Source organism: Hyperoodon ampullatus (genome assembly GCF_949752795.1).
Source record: "Hyperoodon ampullatus genome assembly, chromosome: 18".
Taxonomy (NCBI): domain Eukaryota; kingdom Metazoa; phylum Chordata; class Mammalia; order Artiodactyla; family Ziphiidae; genus Hyperoodon; species Hyperoodon ampullatus.
Window position 1 is genome coordinate 20,140,245 of NC_136931.1, and position 24,571 is coordinate 20,164,815.

General features: G+C 44.7%; 1 protein-coding gene across 1 annotated transcript in view; it reads left to right on the forward strand.

Annotated features, from left to right (window-relative positions):
• The window catches only part of CMTM4 (CKLF like MARVEL transmembrane domain containing 4), a gene marked incomplete at both ends in the record, with an annotated part of 63,144 nt that overhangs the window by 34,405 nt on the left and 4,168 nt on the right, over positions 1–24,571 (forward strand). The window contains one exon of the mRNA XM_079722976.1: positions 18,506–18,682. Within this exon, the coding sequence (XP_079579102.1) occupies positions 18,506–18,682 (177 nt within the window). The remainder of the gene's footprint in view (positions 1–18,505; positions 18,683–24,571) is intronic.

Genomic DNA, 24,571 nt, shown 5'->3' on the forward strand with positions numbered 1-24,571 from the left:
TATCTATATCCCTTGAGGAAGACTGTTTTACCGCTGAACTGTTTAAGTCATGATTGGGAATTCCCTGGCGGTCCAGTGGTTAGGACTCCACGCTTTCACTGCTGAGGGCGTGGGTTCGGTCTCTGGTCAGGGAACTAAGATCCCACGAGCCATGTGGTGCAGCCAAAAAAAAAAAAAAACCATCATTACTTTTCTTGCTTAACTGCTTTTCCTTTGTTTCTGCATTCCCTCTTTTCTCTAATTAGTAACTGTTGAGTCTGCTCTTTAGAAGACCTAGGAGACTAAAGCCTTCTTCTACAAACAAGAACCAGGGGCACAGAGGGACTTTTGTACCCAGGAAGGTCCTGCAGAGTCCTGCTTGGTTTCAGTCCCCCCTTTTCTCTGATACTCCTCAGTCCCGAGGGGAACAGGGGCGAGACAAGAAAGGGTATAAAGTTTTGGATAGAGAGGTTAATCATAAACTCTGCAGGGGAACTCAGTCTCAGGGGGACTTGGTTTCAGATGCAAGTGTTGTGAGTCTGATGCCTGATCTATCTGTAAAATTCCTCATCATCCTTTTACCTAGTAGCCTAACAGCCATTAATGAGCATGGCCTAGGTCACTGGTCCCCATTGGAGGTGGGAGAAGGTTTTGCCCCCATCCCCCAGGGGACATTTGACAATATCTGGAGACAGTTTTTGGTTGTCACCACTGGGGTTGGCGTGAGTACTGGCATCTAGAGGGTAGAGGCCAGGGATGCTGCTTAAACACCTGCAGTGCACAGGACCATCTCTACAACAAATGATCTGGCCCACAGTGTCAGTAGTGCTGAGTTTGCAAAAACCTTGTACTGCAGTACAGGGTGGGTACAGTGTGGGTATCAGAATTTTGAAATGATCCCCCAATGCACCAAGGATGTGAACCACTGGTATAGACCAAGAGCTACAGGAAATCAGAGAGAGGGAGAAGACTGGTTTGGGCGGAAGAAAGAGCCAGAGAAAGCTTTAGTGGAGGATGACTCAAATGGAAGGTAGAAGAATGACTTTGTTAAGTGAACAGACAGAAAAAAAAAGCTTTTTGGTTGAGTCCAGCAAAGTTAACATCTTCTAGTTTTCAAATGGATTGAGAAACTCTGGCCTTTGTCCATTACAAAATGGTGATTTTCTAAATCTATCCATCCTTCTGCATTTATTAGCTGGAATTCTGTAGGGAACTTTCCCTCATTATCCATTTGGTTACCCTGAAGTACAATTTGTACAGGAAAGGCAAGGTACATGCCTGATTCTTTTCCTTTATTTATCAGTTTTCCTAATAACAAGCTGATGCTTTGGTAACTTCCAAAGGTGAATGAACAATGGGCTTTTCCCCCTGGTAATGTCCATACAAACTTGTGAATTTTTATGTATTTAATATATCTCAGTATTTTGTGGTCATCTAAAAATACTTTATTTTGAAATAATTTCAGTACTACATAAAGGTTGCAAAAGTACAAAATGATACATACTCTTACCTAGATTCTCCAAATGTTAACTTTTTACCACATTTGCTTTATCCTTTCTATTTTCCTCTGTTTATATGTGTGTATGTACACATGTGTATATGTATTTTTTGTTGTTGTTGTTGCTGTTTTGTGGTACGTGGGCCTCTCACTGTTGTGGCCTCTCCCATTGCGGAGCACAGGCTCCGGACGTGCAGGCTCAGCGGCCATGGCTCACAGGCCCAGCTGCTCCACGGCATGTGGGATCTTCCCGGACCGGGGCACGAACCCACGTCCCCTGCATTGGCAGGCGGACTCTCAACCACTGCGCCACCAGGGAAGCCCCATATGTATATTTTTATAATATTTTAAGTCTTTTGAGCGTATGTTGCAGACTTGATGGCTCTTTATGCCTAAATACTTCAGAATCCTTAAAGGCAAGACCACTTTTTAAGTAACCATAGTACAATGATAGAAGTCAGGAAATTAACATTGATACAATACTATTGCTAAACTATACACCTTAGTCTTGTTCCCTGGTTGTCTCAAAACTGTTCTTTATAGTACAAGGAAGTCCTGGATTGGTGTTGCATTCACTTGTCATGTCTCCTTAATCTCCTTTGGTCTGGAGCCTTTGTGTTTCATGACATTGACATTTTGGAAGAATACAGGCCAGTTATTTTGTAGAATGTCCCTTAATTTTGGTTTGTCTGATGTTTTCTTCTGTTTAGATTCTGTTTGTTCTGTAGTATTGTCAGGAATACCACAGAGGTATTCTTTTCAGTGCATTGTATTAGAAGCAAATGATACAGATTCGTTCCATCACTGGTGATCTTAACTCAGTTAAAATGATGTCTTCCAGGCTTCTCTACTGTGAGGTTACTGTTTTTTCCTATGTAATTAGTATTTTTGTGGAGAGATACTTTTAGACCATATAAATATCCTGTAATTTCTCCAGCATTTCACTCAGTAGTTTTAATATCCATTGATGATTCTTGCTCGAATCGAGTATTGTTATGACAGTTGCCAAACGGCAATTTTATAAATCCATTGTTGTTTCTGTATTTATTAACAGGATTTTCAATCTTACAGAAGAGTTTTCCCTTCTTCCCTGTTTGTTTATATCAGTGTGGACTCATGAGTTCATATTTTAGTCGTGGGTTTTAATACTTAATTATCATTATTTATTTTGATGATCGAATTGTCCTGGATTTGGCCAATGAGAGCCCCTTTGAATTGGCTCCAATGTCCTTTACACATGTTCCCTTCATTCTCTAACACAAGGTTTCCAAGCTCATCTCAGACTCTTCTTCCTCAGCCCTGCAGTTCTCCAAGGAGCCCTGGTTCCTTTCAGTGAAAAAGAATGGTATTTAGAAACCAAGATTTGGATGTTATTTTAATTAAATAAATAAATGAATGAATAAATAAATAAATAAATATTTTGATGCTTATATTGTCCTCTTGTTGGCCATTGGGAGCCCCTTCGAGTTCACTTGTGTCCTTCTGACTCAGTCTCAGTCATCTTTAATAGCATCCTCGCTTTCTGATATGCTTGTCTTGTGTACGTCCTGTCCCAGACCTAGAATCAGTCATTTCTCCAAGAAGTTTCCGTTCGTTAGTGGGAAATAATACTTAGGACCTTGTTCTGGGCACTTGAGGTGCTCGTTGTTATTGAGTTATTGTTTCTAGCCCTTTTCAATGGATACAGCTATTTTTATTTTTAATTTTTTATTTATTTATGTTATTAATTTGTATTGGAGTGTGGTTGCTTTACAATGTTGTGTTAGCCTCCACTGCACAACAAAATGAATCAGTCATACAATCAGCCTCCCTTTTGGACTTCCCTCCCATTTAGGTTACCACAGTGCATTAGGTAGAGTTCCCTGTGCTATACAGCATGTTCCCATCAGTTGTCTATTTTATGCATAGTATCAATAATGTATATGTGTCAATCCCAGTCTTCCAGTTCCTCCCACCCCACCCCTTTCCCCCTTGGTATCCATACATTTGTTCTCCACGTCTGTGTCTCTATTTCTGCCTTGCAAATAAGATCATCTATACCATTTTTCTAGATTCCATACATGCATTATATGATATTTGCTTTTCTCTTTCTGACTTACTTCACTCTGTATGGCACTCTCTAGGTCCATCCATGTCTCTACAAATGACCCAATTTCATTCCTTTTTATGGCTGAGTAATATTCCATTGTATATGTGTACCACATCTTCTTTATCCATCCTTCTGTTGATGGACATTTAGGTTGCTTCCATGTCCTGGCTGTTGTAAATAATGCTACTATGAACATTGGGGTGCATGTGTTTTTTTGAATTACGGTTTTCTTTGGATATATGCCCAGTAGTGGGATTGTTGGGTCATATGGTAGTTCTATTTTTAGTTTTTTAAGGAACCTCCATACTGTTTTCAATAGTGGCTGTATCAATTTGCATTCCCACCAACAGTGTATGAGGGTTCCCTTTTCTCCACACCTTCTCCAGCGTTTATTGTTTGTAGATTTTTTGATGATGGCCATTCTGACTGGTGTGAGGTGATAGTTTTGATTTGCATTTCTCTAATAATTAGTGATGTTGAGCTTAAATTTTTGACTCCTAAAAATTAGATGTAGAATTACTGTGTGACCCAGCAGTTCTACTTCTGGGTATGTACTCAAAAGAATTGAAAGCAGGGACTCAAATGGATATTTCTACAGCCATGTTCATAGCAGCATTATTCACAGTAGCCAAGAGGTAAAAGCAACCCAAGTGTCCATCAACAGATGAATGGATAAACAGAGTGTGGTATATACATATAATGGAATATCATTCAGCCTTCACAAGGAAATTCTGACATATGTTACAACATGGACACATTTCCCCACAAGAGTCAGCTTGGTGAAGACAGAGGCTGTGTCTGAGTTCTGCTGGACCTTTCACATAGTAATGACAACAGCTACCATTTACTTAACACTGTGTGCTGGGCATGGTGCTAAATGTCTTACGTTTGATCCTCGAAGCAGTCATAGAGGCCCAGAGAAGAGAAGCAATGTGCCCAGGGCACAGAGCTAATAAGTGGCAGAGCTGAAATCAGAACTCAGGATTGTGAGACTCCAGAGTCCCAACTCTTTAACTACTATGCTGAGTGCTATTGCTAATGGCTGGTGGTGCCATTAACTGCATCAGGGAAGGAGATTTCTGCTCTCACATTTGTGGGTGCCTGGGAACATTTAGGTGGAGATGCCCAGTGGGACAGTATTGCAACCTGGATCCGGGGCTCAGACTAGAGAAGTAGATTTGGGAGTGGGAGTCAGGATCAGGGAAATCTGTTGGGTACACTTATCTGGTGAGAAAGCAGCAGAGGGAAAGCCCTGGGGAGCACCCACCGTTTGCGGGCTGGTAGGACAGGAAGGGAGTGGCGGAAGCCATGGGTGGATTGAGGGGTGATCAGTGCTGTGGCAGCCAGTGCTGTGAGGGGTTCAGGGACTGGGTTTCACCTTAGCTCTGCTGGAGACTTTGTGATCTTGGATGGGTTGCTTAACATGGTTCCCTCATTTTCCTCATCAATAGCATGGGGATTAAAAACGATGTTCCTGGGACTTCCCTGGTGGCACAGTGGTTAAGAATCCGCCTGCCAATGCAGGGGACACAGGTTCGAGCCCTCGTCTGGGAAGATCCCACATGCTGCGGAGCAACTAATCCTGTGCGCCACAGCTACTGAAGCCTGTGCTCTAGAGCCCGTGAGCCACAGCTGCTGAGCCCACGTGCCACAACTACTGAAGCCCGCGCGCCTAGAGCCCGTGCTCCGCAGCAAGAGAAGCCACCGCAATGAGAAGCCCATGCACCACAATGAAGAGTAGCCCCCGCTCGCCACAACTAGAGAAAGCCTGTGTGCAGCAACGAAGACCCAACGCAGCCAAAAATAAATAAATAAAATAAATAAAAAACAAACAAACGAAAAAGGATGTTTCTCTTGGGGGTGATGAAAATGTCCTGCAATTATATAATGGTGATGGTTGCATAACTTTGAATATGCTAAAAAACCACTGAATTGTATGTATACTTTAAATGGATGATTTTTATGGTATGGGTGAATTACATCTCAATTAAAGACAAGCAAACCAACCATGTTCCTCCCAGGATTGGATGGAGGTTAAATAAAAGGAGAGAATCTTGTGACAGCGCCCAGCACAGCATTTGACCCACAGTAGAAGGACTCAGCAAATGTTGATTTTTTTAGGAGGGCCACCGGATCACACATTCTAGGAGCACTGTCCTTACTGTCTCTGGCGCTAGGGACACCAGTTTACAAAGACTCTGCTGAACCGTAGTGCCTTGATTTGTGTGCTAAGCTGTGGAGGAAGGTACCTGAGTCTCTTAAGTCTCTGAATCTGTGCGCAGGGCCCTGGGCTTTGGCCACTTAAGTTGGCTCCTCTCCTGCGGGACCCTTCCTCAGTTGGATGATGCTGAGGTGCTGGGGGCCGTTACGGCTGTAGGTCTTAAGGCTGAGTTGGGTTTTCTAGGCGCACCTCCTCCTGGCCTCTTAAAGTATGCAGGTCGCTATTTTGACCTAAATTAATCTTTAGCAAAAAGCTGCTCATGGCCTGCTGGTTTCTCATTCACTGAGAAAAGCTGTCCTCTTCCTCCCATCTGTCAAGGTGGTTTGTCAGAGATGTTGGGGCCGGGAGACGCCCGGGAATGAAAGCAGAGAGAGCAAGGAGCGGGGGGTGGGGGTGGGGGTTGCGTTTTACTTTTGAGTCACGTTGGGGATGGGACACTGCTTCCCGGGGTTTCAGCTTCATGCGTGAAGCTAGGATATGGGAAGGGAAGGGGGAAAAGAACATCCAAACGCCAGCAGTGTAGTTAAACATCTTCAGACGTGTATGGTTTGAAGGCGATTGTTTACTGTGTCCTCTACATGTGCATTGTTTTTGCTCCATTACTAATTTAAATGGTCTGAAAATGTAGCTTTTTGGCCAGGATGGCATTTGCAGTAAAATGTTGTGGGCATTCTCTTGGCAAAAAAGATGCTGACTGTCCTGTGGTTTTCTGAAATCATGTGCAGTTATATCATCAACCACATAATCAAGTTTTCTAGACTTTTTTTTTTTTAAAAAAAACAAGGAAATGTTTTTTGCACTTCATTGGGTAATACTGTTTGTGTGCTTTAAGTTGTTGGATGTCCCCAAATAAGCCTATTTTCATTTGTCTGAGACTGTCACAGGCTATGGCCAGCCGTTGCCAACAAGTAACGTGTGGGTTTAATACGTGTGCCTTAGAGCTCGCTAATGCTGTTAAGTATAATAATTAATGTGAAAGGTGAGAGTCTTGCCAGAAAAAGAAATCGAAATGCAACCTGCTGAGTTCAGCTCTTAACTTACATATGGCTTTAGGACTCCAAAATAGCAGAATTATTTACACAGTAGAACCCAGCTTGAAAAACATGTCAGAGCACTGGCCGAAGTGGGCCTTGTGACATTGGGCCACGCTCAGACCAACCAACACACAGCTCCCTGGAGCAGCAACAGCCTGAGTCCTTCTGTCCTCAGTCAAACACAAAGCCCTCAGAGGCTTGAAGTGACCGCAGCCTGGAGTGTGGCTGGCAGAACTGGCCTCTCGGGTCCCCTCTTTTCTTCCGACTGCCCGGCGCCCTTGGCAGCCTCCCTCTCTCTCCTCCTCTCTTCCTTCTCAACAATCAGGAACTGATTTGCCTCTGCCCCTTGGCTCCTTTGCTTAACTACTGCCTAATTCGTGTTCGCTGCCGGCCTGGGTGGCTGTAGCTCCTGGGGGTGTCCCTGCATTTCCAGAGCAGGTAGTTTTCTTTTAATTCTCTGCATCTCTCACATCCGTACCTTGGACACTGTTTACTTGGCTGGAGAAAAACAATGGAACCAAAGATCGCACGCAAAAAGTGTTGATTGAAGGTTAAATAACTTACACCTGTAATTAGCTCCTTTGTTTCGGAACCAAAAAATATTTGCTCATTGCTCTATTGTCTCGGGAGAGGAGGGAAATACTTTAAATCTCCCTTCCTCATGGGATGGCGTCCCTTGAGCGGAGCAACTCATGGATTATTTTGCTTTAAAAAAAGTGAGATGTTACTGTTGTTAGATCCCTTTGAGTAATCAAGTTGTGTGCTTTGTCAGAGACCTGCGTGACACTGGCTTCCCAGGTTTCCTGCTGTGTTCATTGAAGAGAAATTATACACTGATGCTTTTTCCCATGGCCAAGGGTGTGGGGAGGTTCTAGACCCTGGATAAATCAACCTTTAGGCATCTGGTGTAGAAGAACGAGGTATGTGGAGAAACTACCTTTGGGGCCTGGGACAGAGCTTCTGGGCCACACCATGGAGGTGTGGTCATGAGCATCACAGATGACAAAGGGACCGTGCCCAGCACAGGGCCTGAGAGCATCCTTACTACATTATTGATACTCCCTAAGTGCAAGCCATTGTCAATCTGAGGTGCCTGGCACTGCACAGCTAGCTATTTGAGACCCTCTGCAGATCAGGCCACATGGCTTCTGGCCTGGGAGCTTATGCTTTAAGGTGATCTGTTGTTTGGCGCTATATAGAGCAACTTAAATTCCTTGGCCTCCAGACTCAGAAAGATGGAAGGGAAAGGGCTCCTGTGCCTCTTCTGCAGTTCTGGCCCCAGGACCCAATCTAAGCATCCACTGTGAGTGATAAGAATGGAGCTGCTTCCTGAAGTGCCCTCTGCTGCCCTCTCTGGGTTCTCTCTTCTGCACATCGTGGGGTCTTCCAGAAGAAGTGGCATTTTAACCACTTGCCTCTTGGATCTTTGTGGCTAAATACAAGCCACGTCTCATCTCTCAAATAATTTTTCAGTACTGGTGGGAAGAGAGACATTTTAATTTTGAGCGTGCTAGAGCTGATTAGAGTTTGGTCTGATTCTGAAGGTACTTTGAACCTTGCTCTGTGTGTGTGTGTGTGTGTGTGTGTGTGTGTGTGTATATCACTCAGTTAACAGGGTCCTTAGTAGTTGCTACCCTGCTGAGTAAATGAGCTTCTGTATTTTAGTCTGTGCGTTGAAATTGTGTATGACCTGACAAAGTTGAATACTGACCAGCACATGCTTTTTGTGTTTCCCAAACTCATTTCTCTCCAAACACCGCTATGTAGTAGTATTTTTTCCCCCACTATGTAGTATTAATAAGTGTGCTGAGGAATAAAAACATTCTGTGTTCAGGTAACATAATCTGCACATCAAATAAAGGTAAACAGGTTTTTTTACCGTGAGCCTTTTCAGAACTGTTAATATGCCAGTGTGCCGTGAGGACCCCAAGACCAGGAGGGATGTTGTTATGATGGAAACAGCATGGGGCTTAGCGTGAGAAAACCCAAAGGTGGGTGGCCATGGGGGCCACACCGAAGCACACTGTGCGAATTCAGGACTGCTTCTCTGCAACTGGAAGGGTCAGACTGCCACAGTAGTTTTCAAACTTAAAAGTTTCTTTTTAAAAAGCACAACAGAAATATTTTCCCAGTGTATAAACCAGACTGCTGATTTGCAAGCTATGCTTCCTGGAGTGTTGGTTCAGGAGACTATTAACAGGTGTTCTGTCCTTTGGTCAGAAGAGTTTAAGCACCTCTAAAACAAAGGTACTTGGGTGAGGGGCTGGGTTCTGTTCCTACCCTCCACCTCACCCCCAACCAAGGAACTCGGTTGGAAAGCTAGGCACTACCATGCACAAATGTTCCTCTCTTGCTTTTTCTCTAGCATCACTGAGTCCAGTGCTCTCCAGGAAGCCTTCTAGAGCCTTCTGCCGTTCCCCAAACCCTCAGTGACCCTCTGCCTTCCAAACCTCAACCCCTCCCTGAGCTCCTGGTACCTGGTTGGTTACCTGTCTGTGCGTGTATCATGGGGTGTATTGGTTGGGTTGGAACAGACTTTGAGCACAGCAAGCCCCCAGGTGCCACCGAGCTGTCGGGTCACTGAAGAAGTTGTCTGGCTACATAGGAGCCACCACAGATTCACGTTGTGACAGACATCTTCAAATGGAGAGTCATTTTTGCACCTGGTGGTTTTTAAGACTCCTGAAAATTGTTTTTATTTTTATTTAATTTATTTCCCCCCAATTTATTTATTTATTTTTGGCTGTGTTGGTTCTTCGTTGCTGTGTGCGGGCTTTCTCTAGTTGCGGTCAGCGGGGCCTACTCTTCGTTGTGATGCATGGGCTTCTCATTGCGGTGGCTTCTCTTGTTGTGGAGCATGGGCTCTAGGCGCGCGGGCTTCAGTAGTTGTGGCACGCAGGCTCAGTAGTTGTGGCTCGTGGGCTCTAGAGCACAGGCTCAGTAGTTGTGGCACACGGGCTTAGTTGCTCTGTGGCATGTGGGGTCTTCCCGGAGCAGGGCTTGAGCCCATGTCCCTTGCATTGGCAGGCGGATTCTTAACCACTGTGCCACCAGGGAAGTCCCCTGAAAATTGTTTTTAAATACAGTGATTTTTTGCTTGCAGGTGTGTTTTAAAATGAGCTTCATTAAATCCTTTGATAAACTGGTGATCAAGGAAGGTTAGGATTTTGTCTAACCTTCCAAGATGCCTTCATAGATACTCAGGACAGTACTGTTCACTTGGGAGGCATGGGGGGAGGGTCCTTGCCATCCCATTGGTGAGAGTAAGGCTGCCCTTTTTCTTTTCCTTTCTTTTTTGTTAAAAGAAATTTATATTTAATTGTTTTTTTCTTTTTTACTGAAATACAGTTTGATTTATTTATAAGTGAGAACAACAACAACAAAAAAACCAATGGACAGTATTTCAGAAGTTGGAAAAAGTGACACTTTTTTTGTTTTTTTTGTTGTTTTTTACTGAAATAAATACAGTGTGAATTATTTATTTTAAATTAAGCAAACAATATTGTGTTAGTTTCAGGTGTACAGCAAAGTGGTTCAGATATGTATATATGTTCTTTTTCAGATTCTTTTCCATTATAGGTTATTTTAAGATATTGACTATAGTTCCTTGTGTTAAACAGTTCATCCTTGTTGTTTATCTATTTTATATATACAGAAGGCTGCCCTGTTTCTTATGTGCCCACTCCCTTCACTAAAAGTGCAATGGTGGCCAGGAAACAGGATGGTCTGAGGTCAGGGAGGCCTTGGAGATGATGAACTCTTCTGATAAAGAAATGGGACTGACATGGATTTGGAGAGCGACTTTCGTTTTCCATTAAAGTATATAATGTCATTTTAAAATATTCATGAATGGTTTCAAAACAAATAAGGAATGATTCTTAGAGGTCAATAACACGTAACTCATAATAAATCTGGATGTTTCCCCAAAGTGTTTATATACATAAAATTATTTCATTTTTAAAATAAAAACATGTACTCGTAGAAATTTTGGAAAATAATAGAAGCCTAAGTTAAAAAAAAAAATCTATGCACAGTCCTACCACATAGATAAATCCCAGAAATTCCAAACATTTTATGCTTTTCTTTGTTAGTTTAAATAACACAGGCATGGACTTCCCTGGTGGTGCAGTGGTTAAGAATCTGCCTGCCAATGCAGGAGACATGGGTTCGGTCCCTGGTCCGGGAAGATCCCACATGCCACGGAGCAACTAAGCCCGTGCACCACAACTACTGAGCCTGCACTCTAGAGCCCGTGTGCCACAACTACTGAGCCCGTGAGCCACAACTACTGAAACCCATGCACCTAGAGTCCGTGCTCCACAACAAGAGAAGCCACCGCAATGAGAAGCCCGTGCACCACAACAAAGAGTGGCCCCCGCTCACCGCAACTAGAGAAAGCCTGCGTGCAGCAATGAAGACCCAATGCAGCCAAAAATAAATAAATAAATAAATTTATAAATAACATAGGCAGTATCTTTACCTTGACAGTCTGTTAAGAATTGGTCTGTAAAACCATTTGGATCGGGTGTCTTTAAGAGTGAGTGGCGTGGTAACATATTCATCCTGTAAAAATTTGCAGTTTTGTACTAAATACCCAGGACCTGTTGTGCAAATTTAACATTATGCCAAGGTGCCCTTCCTAGTCGACATGAGCTGGATTATGCCGAAGTAACAAACAAACCTAAAATCTCCATGACTTAACCCAAGGGAGGTTTCCTTCTCCCCTATGTTACACGCTCATCTCAGGTCAGTTGGGAGCTAGCTGCCCATCAGCCTTACTCAGAGGCCACCCCCACCAGGAGCACCGCTGGCTGGCGGGGGAGGGAGCGTGGTGAAATTGCTCACAGTTCCTGAAGGCTGCTGCCAGAAGTAACATATCTTATCCACTCACCTTTGATTGCCCACAGTCAGAAGCAGGGCCAGGTTTTGAGAGGCTTGAGACTCATGTGACTTTGGAGACCCACTCTAAGGAAAAAGATATGAAATTAAAAATACAAAACTGGGTGCAATAATGACTATTTAAGAATGAGAAGCATACAAAATTACAAATTCTAAATGTGTTTTCTTTCTGTTTTTACTTTTGGCCTCCACTAAGATCGACGGTGTTTGAATTTTAGTATGATCAGTTCATTCCGAAAAAGTGGACAAAATCGATCTGAAATTTAGGGGTACACAAGAGCAATTCAAGTTTTAGTTTGCCGCTCCATTGTATTGAGCAACATCATTACACAATCAATACACTCTTACACTGCATACATCAACTTATTGATGAATGTGTGTAGGAGGTCATTGGAACATTTGTTTCTTCAGGCTGTTTCCATTCGTTGGAGGCAACTTTTTTTTTTTTAACATGGATATATTCTTTTTTTTTTTTTTACATCTTTATTGGAGTATAATTGTTTTACAATGGTGTGTTACTTTCTGCTGTATAACAAAGTGAATGAGTTATACATATACATATGTTCCCATATCTCTTCCCTCTTGCATCTCCCTCCCTCCCACCCTCCCTATCCCACCCCTCTAGGTGGTCACAAAGCACCGAGCTGATCTCCCTGTGCTATGTGGCTGCTTCCCACTAGCTATCTACCTTATGTTTGGTAGTGCATATATGTCCATGCCACTCTCTCACTTTGTCACAGCTTACCCTTCCCCCTCCCCATATCCTCAAGTCCATTCTCTAGTAGGTCTGTGTCTTTATTCCTGTCTTACCCCAGGTTCTTCATGACATTTTTTTTCTTAAATTCCATATATATGTGTTAGCATATGGTATTTGTCTTTCTCTTTCTGACTTACTTCATTCTGTATGACAAACTCTAGATCCATCCACCTCATTACAAATAGCTCAATTTCGTTTCTTTTTATGCCTGAGTAATATTAGAGGCAACTTTGTGTGCCATTTTATTTGGGACTGTCAGACTTTATCAGTTCAAGATTTGTCAGATACTTTATGATGTGATCTGATACATGGGGATGCATAAATTATAATAATCTCCCACATATATGTAGTTGCTCTTTATAGTACCACTGCTGGAATTTCTTTTTTTCTTTTTATTTATTTTTTCTTTTGGCCACATCGCATGGCTTGTGGGATCTAAGTTCCCCAACCAGGGATTGAACTCAGGCCCTCGGCAGTGAGATTGCAGAGTCCTAACCACTGGACCACCAGGGAATTCCCTGAAACCCAGAATAATGATAGATTCTATTTCATGTGATTCCCACCAAAAAGGGAGGAAAAGTATATAGTGTGTTAATAATTGCATACTCTGTGTTATTGGATATATTCCTGATAGGGCACAACTTCCATTTAGGCACCAATGAAAACAGAATTGTCCACTTACGGTTTTGGGCATTTGATGATCTGAAGAATTCTCCTTCTAAAGAATGCTAACTTCTGGCTCCGTATGTTTCAAACCCCGTTCCCCCTTCACCACCCACACTTTTAGTTTGGCACTGTCAGACACATTGATCTTGTGAATTTTAGCACCTTTTTCTTCCTCATGATGTCAGATCAGAGGGAAGGCTACAATAGCCGTACATGAAAGCGACCACCAAACCCAAATTCACTGTCTCTCTCACTCAGCTTCCAATTAGCTGGGACTTTCCTGGTGGTCCAGTAGTAAAGAATCCACCTTACAATGCAGGGGATGTGGGTTCGATCCCTGGTTGGGGACTAAGACCACACATGTCTCGGGGCAACTAAACCCGTGTGCTGCAACTACTGAGCTCTGGCGCCTCAACCAGAGCCCGCATTCTGCAAATACAGAGGCCATGCACTGTGGAACCTGCGCACCGCAACTGCAGAGCCCACATGCCCTGGAGCCTGTGTGCCACGACTAGAGAAGAGAAAATTCCCACGCCACAACTGGAGAGAAGCCCGTGTGCCACAATGAAAGATCCTGCCTGCCTCAACAAGGAGCCCGCATGCCACAGCTAAGAACCGACACAGCCAAAAAATAAATAATAATTTTTAAAAATCCTAAACAAAAAAACTTCCAGTTAGCTGAATCCCCAAAACGCCCACTGTTACTCCATCACCACCTGGGAAAAGGAGTTGTGATGGATGGAATGTTGGAGCATAAGCTTCATCATCTTGAGAGTAAATCTGCCCCAGGAAACTCAGCACAAATCTCCAACCCTACAATGTGCCCTGAGGGAGGAGAACGGGATGTACTGTGAACCATGCTGTTATTAACACAGCCCTTCAGAACACTCCCACCACTGGTAACGGGGTTTATGAATTTTTTTTAAGTTTTATGTTACCTTAATCAGCCAGCTATGTCCCCCCCCACACCCCGCTTTTTGATGTTGCCAATCATAATTAGCCATAGCTGTGGAAATCTGACAATTTTTTTTTTTTTTTTTTTTTTTGCGGTACGCGGGCCTCTCACTGCTGTGGCCTCTCCCGTTGCGGAGCACAGGCTCCAGACACGCAGGCTCAGTGGCCATGGCTCACGGGCCCAGCTGCTCCGTGGCACGTGGGATCCTCCCGGACCGGGGCACGAACCCGTGTCCCCTGCATCGGCAGGCGGACTCTCAACCACCGCGCCACCAGGGAAGCCCTGACAATGTTTTAATATCAGTTTACTTATCAACTGTGCAAATATTTGCTCCTGGTCAGTTGGTAGATGCTACACGGAAAGGGCTCTCTTCAAGGGCGCACCCGTGATCTCCCGATTAGCATCTGCAATAGCTATTCCTTATTTACATCTTTTTGAACATCTCTGTACAGTTTTCCTTGTGTATTTGTCTACTGCAGAATTGTTATAAGTTGAATTACTTTTGATTCTTTAGGTGCTTTGAAGTTGTTGCCTTCCAGTATAACTGTGAGTCCCTATTTCTCCCTCCTTCCCTCCCTCCCTCCCTCCCTCCCTCCTTCCCTCCTTCCCCCCTTCCCCATACCACGTGGCTTGTCGGATCTTAGTTCCCCAACCAGGGATTGAACCCAGGCCCTCAGCAGTGAGAGCATGGAGTCCTAACCACTGGACCACCAGGGAATTCCCCCAGTCCCTATTTTCTTATTGGCCGGCCAATTGATAGGTTTTGCTTCAGCAGTGATTGTTAGATTTCAGTGTGCTGGAAGAAATTTGATTTGCTGTGCCAAAGTGCAGGCAAATAAAAAGTATACTGCTTACTAGAACTTAGGGTCAATTAATCTATGACAAAGCGGGCAAGAATATACAATGGAGAAAACACAGTCTCTTCAATAAGTGGTGCTGGGAAAACTGGACAGCTACATGTAAAAGAATGAAATTAGAACACTCCCTAACACCATACACAAAAATAAACTCAAAATGGATTAGAGACCTAGATGTAAGACTGGACACTATAAAACTCTTAGAGGAAAACATAGGCAGAACACTCTTTGACACTTATATGTGGAATCTAAAATATGACACAAGTAAACTTCTCTATGAAACAGAAACAGACTCACAGACATAGGGAACAGACTTGTGGTTGCCAAGGGGGAGGGGGGGATAGGGGAGGGATGGATTGGGAGTTTGGGATTAGCAGATGCAAACTATTATATATAGGATGGATAAACAACAAGGTTCTACTGTTTAGCACAGGGAAATATATGTATAACTGAATCGCTTTGCCATATAGTAGGAATCAGTACATTGTCAACTATACTTCAATATAATAAATTTTATAAAAAGTGTACAGCTTATTAGAGTATTACAAACCACCTAATTACTATCAGTGGGGGATTGATTAAATTATTGTATGTATATAGTTGTGCATCTGTATGTATTTATGTATCTGTATCTTTATACATGGGAATACTTGTGATACTGTGGTTTATAATAATGAAATATATATTTGGTCTTCATTCCATTTCTGGCACAGAACTCTTAAAACCCTTGGAATTTCCTAAGTGATAAGAGGTGTTTGATATTGATATTCTTTTTTTTTTTTTTTAATTTTTGGCTGCATTGGGTCCTTATTGCTGCATGTGGGCTTTCTCTAGTTGTGGCGAGCAGGGGCTTCTCTTGTTGCGGAGCACGGGCTCTAGGCACACGGGCTCAGTAGTTGTGTCTCCTGGGCTCTAGAGTGTAGGCTCAGTAGTGGTGGTGCACGGGCTTAGTTGCTCCGCAGCATGTGGATCTTCCTGGACCTGGGATTGAACCCGTGTCCCCTGCATTGACAGGCAGATTCTTAACCACTCTGCTACTAGGGAAGTCCCCTATTTTTGATATTCTTAACAGATCCCTTCCAGCCACACCTGAGTTTGTGTTAATGAGATGACTTTTGGAAAGCTCCTAAGGATGGGGGCTGGGTGCCAGGGGAACCAACCAGGTGATGAGAGGGTTGGAACTTTCAACCTTAGCCACTGACCTCTGAAAAGGGGAGGGGCTCCAGATTAAGCTCTATAAAAAATCTTGAACTTGAGGATTGATCTTCCAGGTTGGTGAACCAAAAACGCATCCAGGTGTTGGGGGGCGGGGGGTGCACTCCAAACTCCAGGGGGACGGAAGTTCCTGTGTTTGAGATCCTTCTGGACCTTGCCCTGTGTATCTCTTCATCTGGCTTTTCAGTCGTATACTTTAATATCCTTTGTAATAAATCTAGAACCTTCTTAGACCTTCTGTGGTCACTCTGCCTAAAATTTCGAACACTCTTGCCTGGTTACATTTCATTCTCCTTCCCTGCTTTGATTTTTCTTCTTTGTATTTATCACTGTCTAACATACTATATTTTTAATCTACTTTTTAAAAACTCCTTCATTAGCATATGAGCTAGAGAGCAGGGAATTTTGTCTGTCTTCTGTATTGAATTGCCAATTGGATTTGCATATTCTTGAAACCATTTTAATTCTAATATTTAAGAATGTAGATGTTACCTTCCCACACAAATACGGTTGAAGTTAGCATACCAGAGACATTTGTAACTCTATACTGATGTGTGTTATTTCTTGCCCAAGATTACTAGGTCCAATTACAGGGGTAAAAAAAAAAAAGAAAGAAACATTTTTTTAGGAGTTTCCCTTATATGAACTCTTTCTTTGTGAATTGATTGCAAGTCAGGCATGTAATTCAGATTGAGAACGAAAGTGTCTGGTTCTGTAGAGAATTATAAGGAGACCCATTAGGAGAAGCACAAAGTATGCTGTAAGGCCCATAATTGTTACGTGTTGACTTAGAATAGAAATATGGAAAGACCACATATTGTTAGAAAGGCATGGAAAAAGCAGAGCCTCCCTTCCTTTCATGTGGAGACTGACAAGTCCGTCAGGAATTGTTGGGGTGGGTTTGAAGAGGCTCCCCGGGCCTCCATTCGCTGGCTTTGTGCAGGTTAGTGAGTTTGGTGCCTTGGGAGTGGAGGGAGATGGACTGGCCCCTACCCTCAAAGAGCTCAGGAGGCAGAGAGATCCATGGTGGCACGTGTGATAGATGGAACGCAACCACAGACCTGCAAGCTTTCCTGGGAAAGGGTGAGGTCAGTCACGTCTGGCGGGGAGAGGTGCAGTCAGGAGGGGCGTGGGGAAGATGTGAGCTGAGCGCGGCACTGAAAGGCATGAGCAGGACTCCTGGAGGTGGAGAAGGGCCCCAGAGCAGCCTGTGCCTCCTATGCTTCCCACACTCCAGACTGTGACTCTGGAGGTCAAGGAGGGGAGGCAGAGATTCTGCATTTCTGACAAGCTCCCTGGTGATGCTGACGTTGCTGGTTCTAAGGACAAATCTGGAACCACAGGGCTGCCTGCCTGTGCTTCCTTGACTTTTGGGGGGGTCCGGCCTGGAAGCTCTGGCACAGGCTTGACAGGTAGTGGGCGGCGAGGTGCTCGGTTGTGGAAGTGGGGTACAGACCAGGAGCCCAGGACTGGTCTGGTTTTAGGTGTAAGACCACCTGACTTTTCCTTGATCACAGGGCCACTAACTCAGCCCCTCTGCTGCCTCCTGTTCCTGAAATCTCCCTTTGAAACTGGTGATTTCCATTGATACCTGTTTGCTTTCTTGATCTCTCATCGCTTGGGACATACTGCTCGAGTGTTACTTTGGTCCTTCAGAAAGAAATTGATTCTATTGTTTGTAGATTTAAAATGTTTTTATAAACTGCCAGGCTGTCTCTTTATTATCAAGTCCAGTGATAAACTTTTTAAAAGCATGGCCCATGAGTTAATTAGGTGGGCCTTATTTTTGGGTGGGACTTCTAAATGGGGAAAGGGGGTTATACAAATCCTTCTCCTAAAGCCATCAGGGTCTCAGTCAGCCTGTGTGACCTCAGCTGAACCAGCAAGGTAGTTGCAGATGCCATGAAATGGACACCACCAGGACCCTGCTCTCTTGATGTCTGGCATCCTTGTGGTGGAGACTATACATGAGAAGCGTGTGTAGGCAGCGTCCACTTACTCGTGGCAGAAGCAGCCTAAAACAGTTGAGGGCATGTTCCTGTCTGCTTCCTCACCAGGAGCTGCACGGCACCAGCCTGGTGTCAGTGTCCTGTGGTGGGGCTTGGTTGTTCACATGAGGAATCTGATCCTTTCATTAAGCCCCCTATACCTGTTCTTAGGTAAGAACTGGATCAGGTCACATTCCTGATCATGATACTGCTGTCCCCAGGGGGAAAAACTCCGGGGCTGTTATGTGGCGGTGGTGGTTGAGTTTTATTTAAATGCTGTAGACACGTGTGTCCACAGATGTGTGCTGAATGTACACGTACATATGTGTTTGTAATTTTCTTCCCAGATTTTGGCCCTGATCGCGTTCATCTGCATAGAGACCATCATGGAGTGCTCCCCGTGTGAAGGCCTCTACTTTTTTGAGTTTGTGAGCTGCAGTGCGTTTGTGGTGACTGGAGTCTTGCTGATTCTGTTCAGTCTCAACCTTCACATGAGGATCCCCCAGATCAACTGGAACCTGACAGTGAGTAGAAGTCACGCTCTCAGATTAGGAAAAGATCGGGTGCTGCACGGCTCCCAGGGAAAGCAGGAATCAGTCCATGACATGTTTGGTTCCAGTTCATTTTGATACTTAAATATTCCATTGTAATGCAGCTGTGAAATTTTAAATTTCCTTACTGGGTTGAATAAAATGACTACAAAATTAATGGAATCTTCTCTAATGATAGAAACATAACAATTATTCTGACCCCTTTAAAGATGTCATTTCGATTTTAGGGTCCTCTGAGAAGATTGGTAATGTTGATATTTATAGAATATGGGAAAGAGAACATGGAATTAATACGTTTGCATATTTTTCACACTGGACCCAAAAGCTGTTTGCAAAAGTATTGATTCAGGAAGAATTGAAAGTATGAATGAAATTGCCATTAACTTGTGAAACCTAGGAATATTTTTAAATTCAAAGCAGCTGGGAGGTCCCAGACGGTTTGCTGGTTTGATCAGAGAGTCTTGAGGAAACGTGTCCTCTTCCCTCTGTGGTTTGGGGGTCTTAACTCTGTTTGACAGCCTTACCTTCTGACCGGCATAGGTATCTCAGGGCCGGTCACTCCCAGGCCCCTTTTCCTGGGCTTGTGTAACTTGTCCTTACTGTGCCAAACGGAAAAGGGAACTTCACAGCCCTCTGTTTTCTTGATATTTCTTTGCAGATAAGCACGTGCAGGAGCTCACAGGGAACCAGTTAGGGAGACACAGGCAAGCACTATCAGCTGCCTCTCCTTCTGTACTTGGAGGTGGGTGGGGGGCTCTGAGACCACCTGCCCTCACGCAGGCTCCTCTCTTGGCGGCCGGTGCTGGGTGTATGCAGCACTGTGGAAAGTGTGGCCCGAGTGCAGGAGCCCAGGAGGAGGAGGCCTGGGCTGGTCACCTTGCCTGGCGGGGCCACTCCCATGGTGTTCATGTGGGGGACCAAGAGGAGATGCTCTTCCTGACAGAGTGCTCTCTGTGTTGTTCAGACTCTTTTAGGAGGAAAAATAAAAAGAGAATTGGACTAGAAAAGTTGTCAGTTGCAAACTCAGATGGTTTTGTCTCGGCATTGAAAACTAAGAAAAAAGCTCTAAAACCTCAAGATACTGGAGGCATTTTGTCAGTTTTTGGTGACAGATTTTAATGTCTCAGCTCTTTTTAAGATGAAGTCTGTGTTATCCGTAAGAAAATGCTTACAGAGTTGTGCTCTAAACTGATAGTGTAATGAACAGGTAGTACAAGAAAACCTCACAAACCTCCCCCAACTAACACACAGGCTCCATGGGGGCAAGGTCATTGTCATGGGGCAAGGTACGTTGGAAACTCAGGTCCCCGGGAGTTTCTAAGGCCACAATAAATACTTTCTGAGAGAGGGGCTGGACCGGGCTGTGAATGAAACCATGCTGGAGATCCTGTTTGACAAAGAAGCACCTGCTAGGATGGTTAAGACCCAGGGGTGGGACTTCCCTGGCGGTCCAGTGGTTAAGAATCCGCCTTCCAATGCAGGGGACGCGGGTTTGATCCCTGGTTGGGGAACTAAGATCCCACATGCTGCGGGGCAAGAGCCCGCATGCCACAACTAAGACCCGATGCAGCCAAAACAAAACAAAACAAAACAAAAAACCCCACTGGCTTTAAGTTAGGCTGACCTATCTGCATTCAAGTCCAAGGTGGATCTTAAGAGCTGTGTATGACCCCTGGGCAAGTCACTTAGAGCCCCAAGTTGAGATGATAATATTTTTCTTACAGGGCCGTTTTAAGAATGAAATGAGACAATGTGTATAAAGGCTCCAAAGCAGTGGGCGCTGTTGCCAGTATGAGAAATATTAACCTTACTGTGAGTCAGAGGCCCTTGGTGTCTGTCAGCCACATCATTCTCCTGTAAACTTCCACCAGCTTTGACTTCACTCCCTTAATTCTGTCTTACCTACTTATTTGACAGCCATAAATCTGTTAGAAGACTTTATACTTCACTATATTATATAACATAGGCAATTATAGCCATTAGCTTATAATAATTTATAATGGAGTGTAATCTGCAAAAATACTGAATCACTGTACTGTACACCTGAAACTAATATAATATTGTAAATCAACTACATTTCAATTTTAAAAAAAAGAATCACTGGGAATTCCCTGGCAGTCCAGTGGTTAGGACTTTGCGCTTTTACTGCCATGAGCCCAGGTTCAGTTCCTGGTTGGGGAACTAAGATTCCACAAGCTGTGTGGCGTAGCCAAAAAAATAATTAGTTAGTTAGGTAATTAATTCATTTAAAAAGGATCACAGATCACCATAACAACAGCAAAAAAGACTTCATACTTCAGATTTCTAATTAATTCATACTGGCCTTTATCTTATCTCCAGAAATACCTATTTGTTGAGCTTTCTTAAATCCTGATTTTTCTATTTTAACCATGAAAGAGTTTCACTGGTTGACAGCCACATTTTGGGGGTTATATCGAAGTGCATCTTTTTCACTGGAAAGTTAACATCCCTCCTTTCCTTTTGGATGGTGTTGGCTAGGGCCGATGACCGGGTGGTGACGTGGTCACCTGAGAACACTTTCTGTCCTTTGGGATCCTTTGCAGGATTTCCACCCTTTTAGAGCAGGTGAAGGTGTCTGCTTCTCCAACAAAAGAGTATGTAAGTTTCATGGACTCGAGGAGTTGGTACTTACTGATGGGAGCCCAGGTCATCTGTTCTCAGGGACGGGAGCAAAAGTGAGTTCTTAGAGCTGATCCGGCTGGAATCATCACAGTGGGTTGGCCTTGGGTGTGTATGTTTCTCTAACAAGGCGGTAGGAGTATTCTTGACCCCAACAGAGCCAGCTGATGAGTGACATAGGGTGTGATTGGTATAGATTTAGAAAACTGGGTCATTTCAGGAGATAAGTTGACTCACATATGCATGAAAAATGGTAAACAAGGAGGACAATGCAAAGTATATATTTTATACAAGCATTATTTGATGCAGTCAGAAAGAGTGTGTTAATATCAGCTTGTTTTGTTTGTTTGTTTTTTTAGCGAATCTGTGGGACTTATTCTGTGATGTGTGTTTTTCTCTGTATATTGGGAGCTCACACACCCCTGTGTTCACCTTGATTGGTGCCCCTGGCCTCCTCTGCCACCCCGTCCCTCTCTCCTTCCATCCTCTTCCTACCATGGACCCCGGGGGCTCCCACTCTCCTTAGCTGGCACTCAGAGCCCTCAAGCCCTGTAAGCGCAGCCAAACTTTTTAAAGCAGAGGGAGGTCTGCATATGCCTCCTCTACTTCCCTGCTTCCTGATCTCTTGTCTCAGCTTTTATCATCAAATACAGCATATTCAGAAAAATCTGTAAAAGTAAATGTACAGTTGAGTGAAGAATGATCAAAGACTGTGTAGCCATCACCTGGGTCAACAGATAGGATAGTGTCAACACCCCAAAAAGCCTTCCCTGTGTCCTTCCCGAACACGAGGACTGCCTCTTCCCCTCCCCCATCCACTCCCCTGACTTTATGTCCTTGAAAGTCCTCTGGTCAGCATCACTGGGGACCTCTGTGCTCCTGGATCCTATGCTTACTCCCCAGTCCTCCCCGCCGCCCCCAGCCGTTTCAGCGCCGGAATACGCGCAGCTCAGTCCCTCCTGCCCTGCTCTCTCCTCTTGCCTCTGATGACACCACAGCCTCAGTCTCTCTTCTTTCTCTTTGGTGCTCCTTCTTAGTGGCCTCTGTGGCCCCTGCTCCTCCCACAGATGTCTCCCGACCTGAGAACCCAGGCTGGGTGCTGTGGTGAGTTGAGAACAGTCCACCAGAGGGGCCGCCTGCAGAGTTCTGAGGCTTTCGCCATGACTTATTGCATAGTGTTTTCTGACACCACTTTTGACACCAAGTATGTGTTTTTTTCTGACACCAAATCTGTGTAGTTTTTCCACACTGAGTACTTCTCTAATTCTCCAAGACCAACTGGGTGTCCAGCAATTCAATTCAGTTCTGACACTAAATCCCAGAGTTAGTGCAGACCCCCCAGGTTAAAGGGCTCAGTCCCGTGAGACTGCCCCCGGCACAGTTGGCCAGCTGCAGATTCAGGAGTTCCCACAAGCCCCTCCTCAGGTTCAATAATTTTCTAGAACAACTTAAAGAACTTGGAAGAGTGCTTTATGTATGATTTCTGGCTTGTTCTAAAGGATGCAACTCAGGAGTAGCCAAAAGGAAGAGATGCATAGGGCAGGGTCCAGAGGAATCTCTGTCCCCATGGAGTTGGGGGGCAACACCCTCTCGGCACACGGAACCCCGTCATTCAGGCTTTTATGGAGATTTCATTATGTAGGCATGGTTGATTAAAATCTTTGGCCATTTGGAGGCTGAACTCAATCTCCAGCCCCTCTCCCGCCCACAGGGGCCGTGGAGCTGAAAGTTCCAACCCTCTAATCACCTGGCTGGTTTTTCTGATAACCAGCCCCCATCCAGAAATTATCTCGGGGCTTGAGAGTCACTTCATTAGCATAAACTCAGGGACAGTTGAAAGGGCCTCGTTAAGAATTACAGAAGATGGGGCTTTCCTGGTGGCGCGGTGGTTGAGAGTCTGCCTGCCAATGTGGGGAGCACGGGTTCGAGCCCTGGTCTGGGGGGATCCCACATGCCGCGGAGCACCTGGGCCCATGAGCCACAACTACTGAGCCTGCGCGTCTGGAGCCTGTGCTCCACGACGAGAGGCCTTGATAGTGAGAGGCCCGCGCACTGCGATGAAGAGTGGCCCCCGCTCGCCACAACTAGAGAAAGCCCTCGCACAGAAACAAAGACCCAACACAGCCAAAAATAAATAAGTAAATAAATAAAATTTTTAAAAAAGGACAAAAGACACTCCTATCAGGAAATTCCAGGGAATCTGGGACAAAGACCAAATATATATTTTCCATTATGTCAAACTCATCCTTTCTAGGGCTCAATTTCCTCATCTCTAAAGGCCCTTTATTATAGGTATTTTGGATGGTGATTAGGTTAGGGCTCAGTGAGACCCTGGGAGTTACATGCTTGGCACAGTGGGCTCTCTGTAGATGGTAGCTGCCCCTGTCATCAGTACTACGATCATCCCTTTGATACTGGGGCCATCTGAGCACAAGTCAGTGCACTGTATGGTCCGAGTGGTTGTAAACTTCCTCTCTTGTCCATGTGTAGGGCTGACTCAAGTAGCCACAGAGCCCAGTGGTATTGAACACCAGCTTTGGGCCAGGTTTTAGGAACTGAAAGCGCAGGGTAGGTAGATGCCAGCTGCTCTCCTGTGGTATGTGTGCTCTGGGTGATCCCGTTTGGTGTGAGGCCTGGGAGAACACAATGGATTCTTTGGGGCAGGGGGCCTGGAGCAGGTCAGTCGGGGAAATTCAGAGAAAACGCCAGATTCCAGTTGAGCCTTGAGGGATGAACAGGTGCTCGCTGGGCACAGAGTATGGAAGGGTGGGGCACGTTGTAGGATGGCCCATTCTCTAGGATTGGATCAGGGTCATAGGCTCAGGGCCCCCCGGGGCTGCGCATGTGGTGGAAATGGGCAAGTGAGAAGGTGGGCCAGGGGCCTGGGAGACGGAGAGGTGGTTCTCCTCCTCAGTCACAGCCAATTGTGTTACTTCATGGGACTTCAGGACAGTTTTTCAAGAGCAGCTGAAAGATGGATTTTGTTTGTTTTTTTTTAGAAGTTTATTATGTGCCGTCTTCTGATGTTTAAATGTTGGCTTGTTCAAATCTGTTTTGAACAGTGTACAAGTCAAACCTACCTGTGGGCCAGATCCCGTTGATCAGTTATTGGAGTTACTTGGGCTCCCACCTGTGCTTATTGGTGTGTTAATGAAAGAGAGACCAGAAAGCATGTGTGTGTGAGGGTGCCCTTCCTCCTCATCTCCTGGCCTAAGAAGGGGC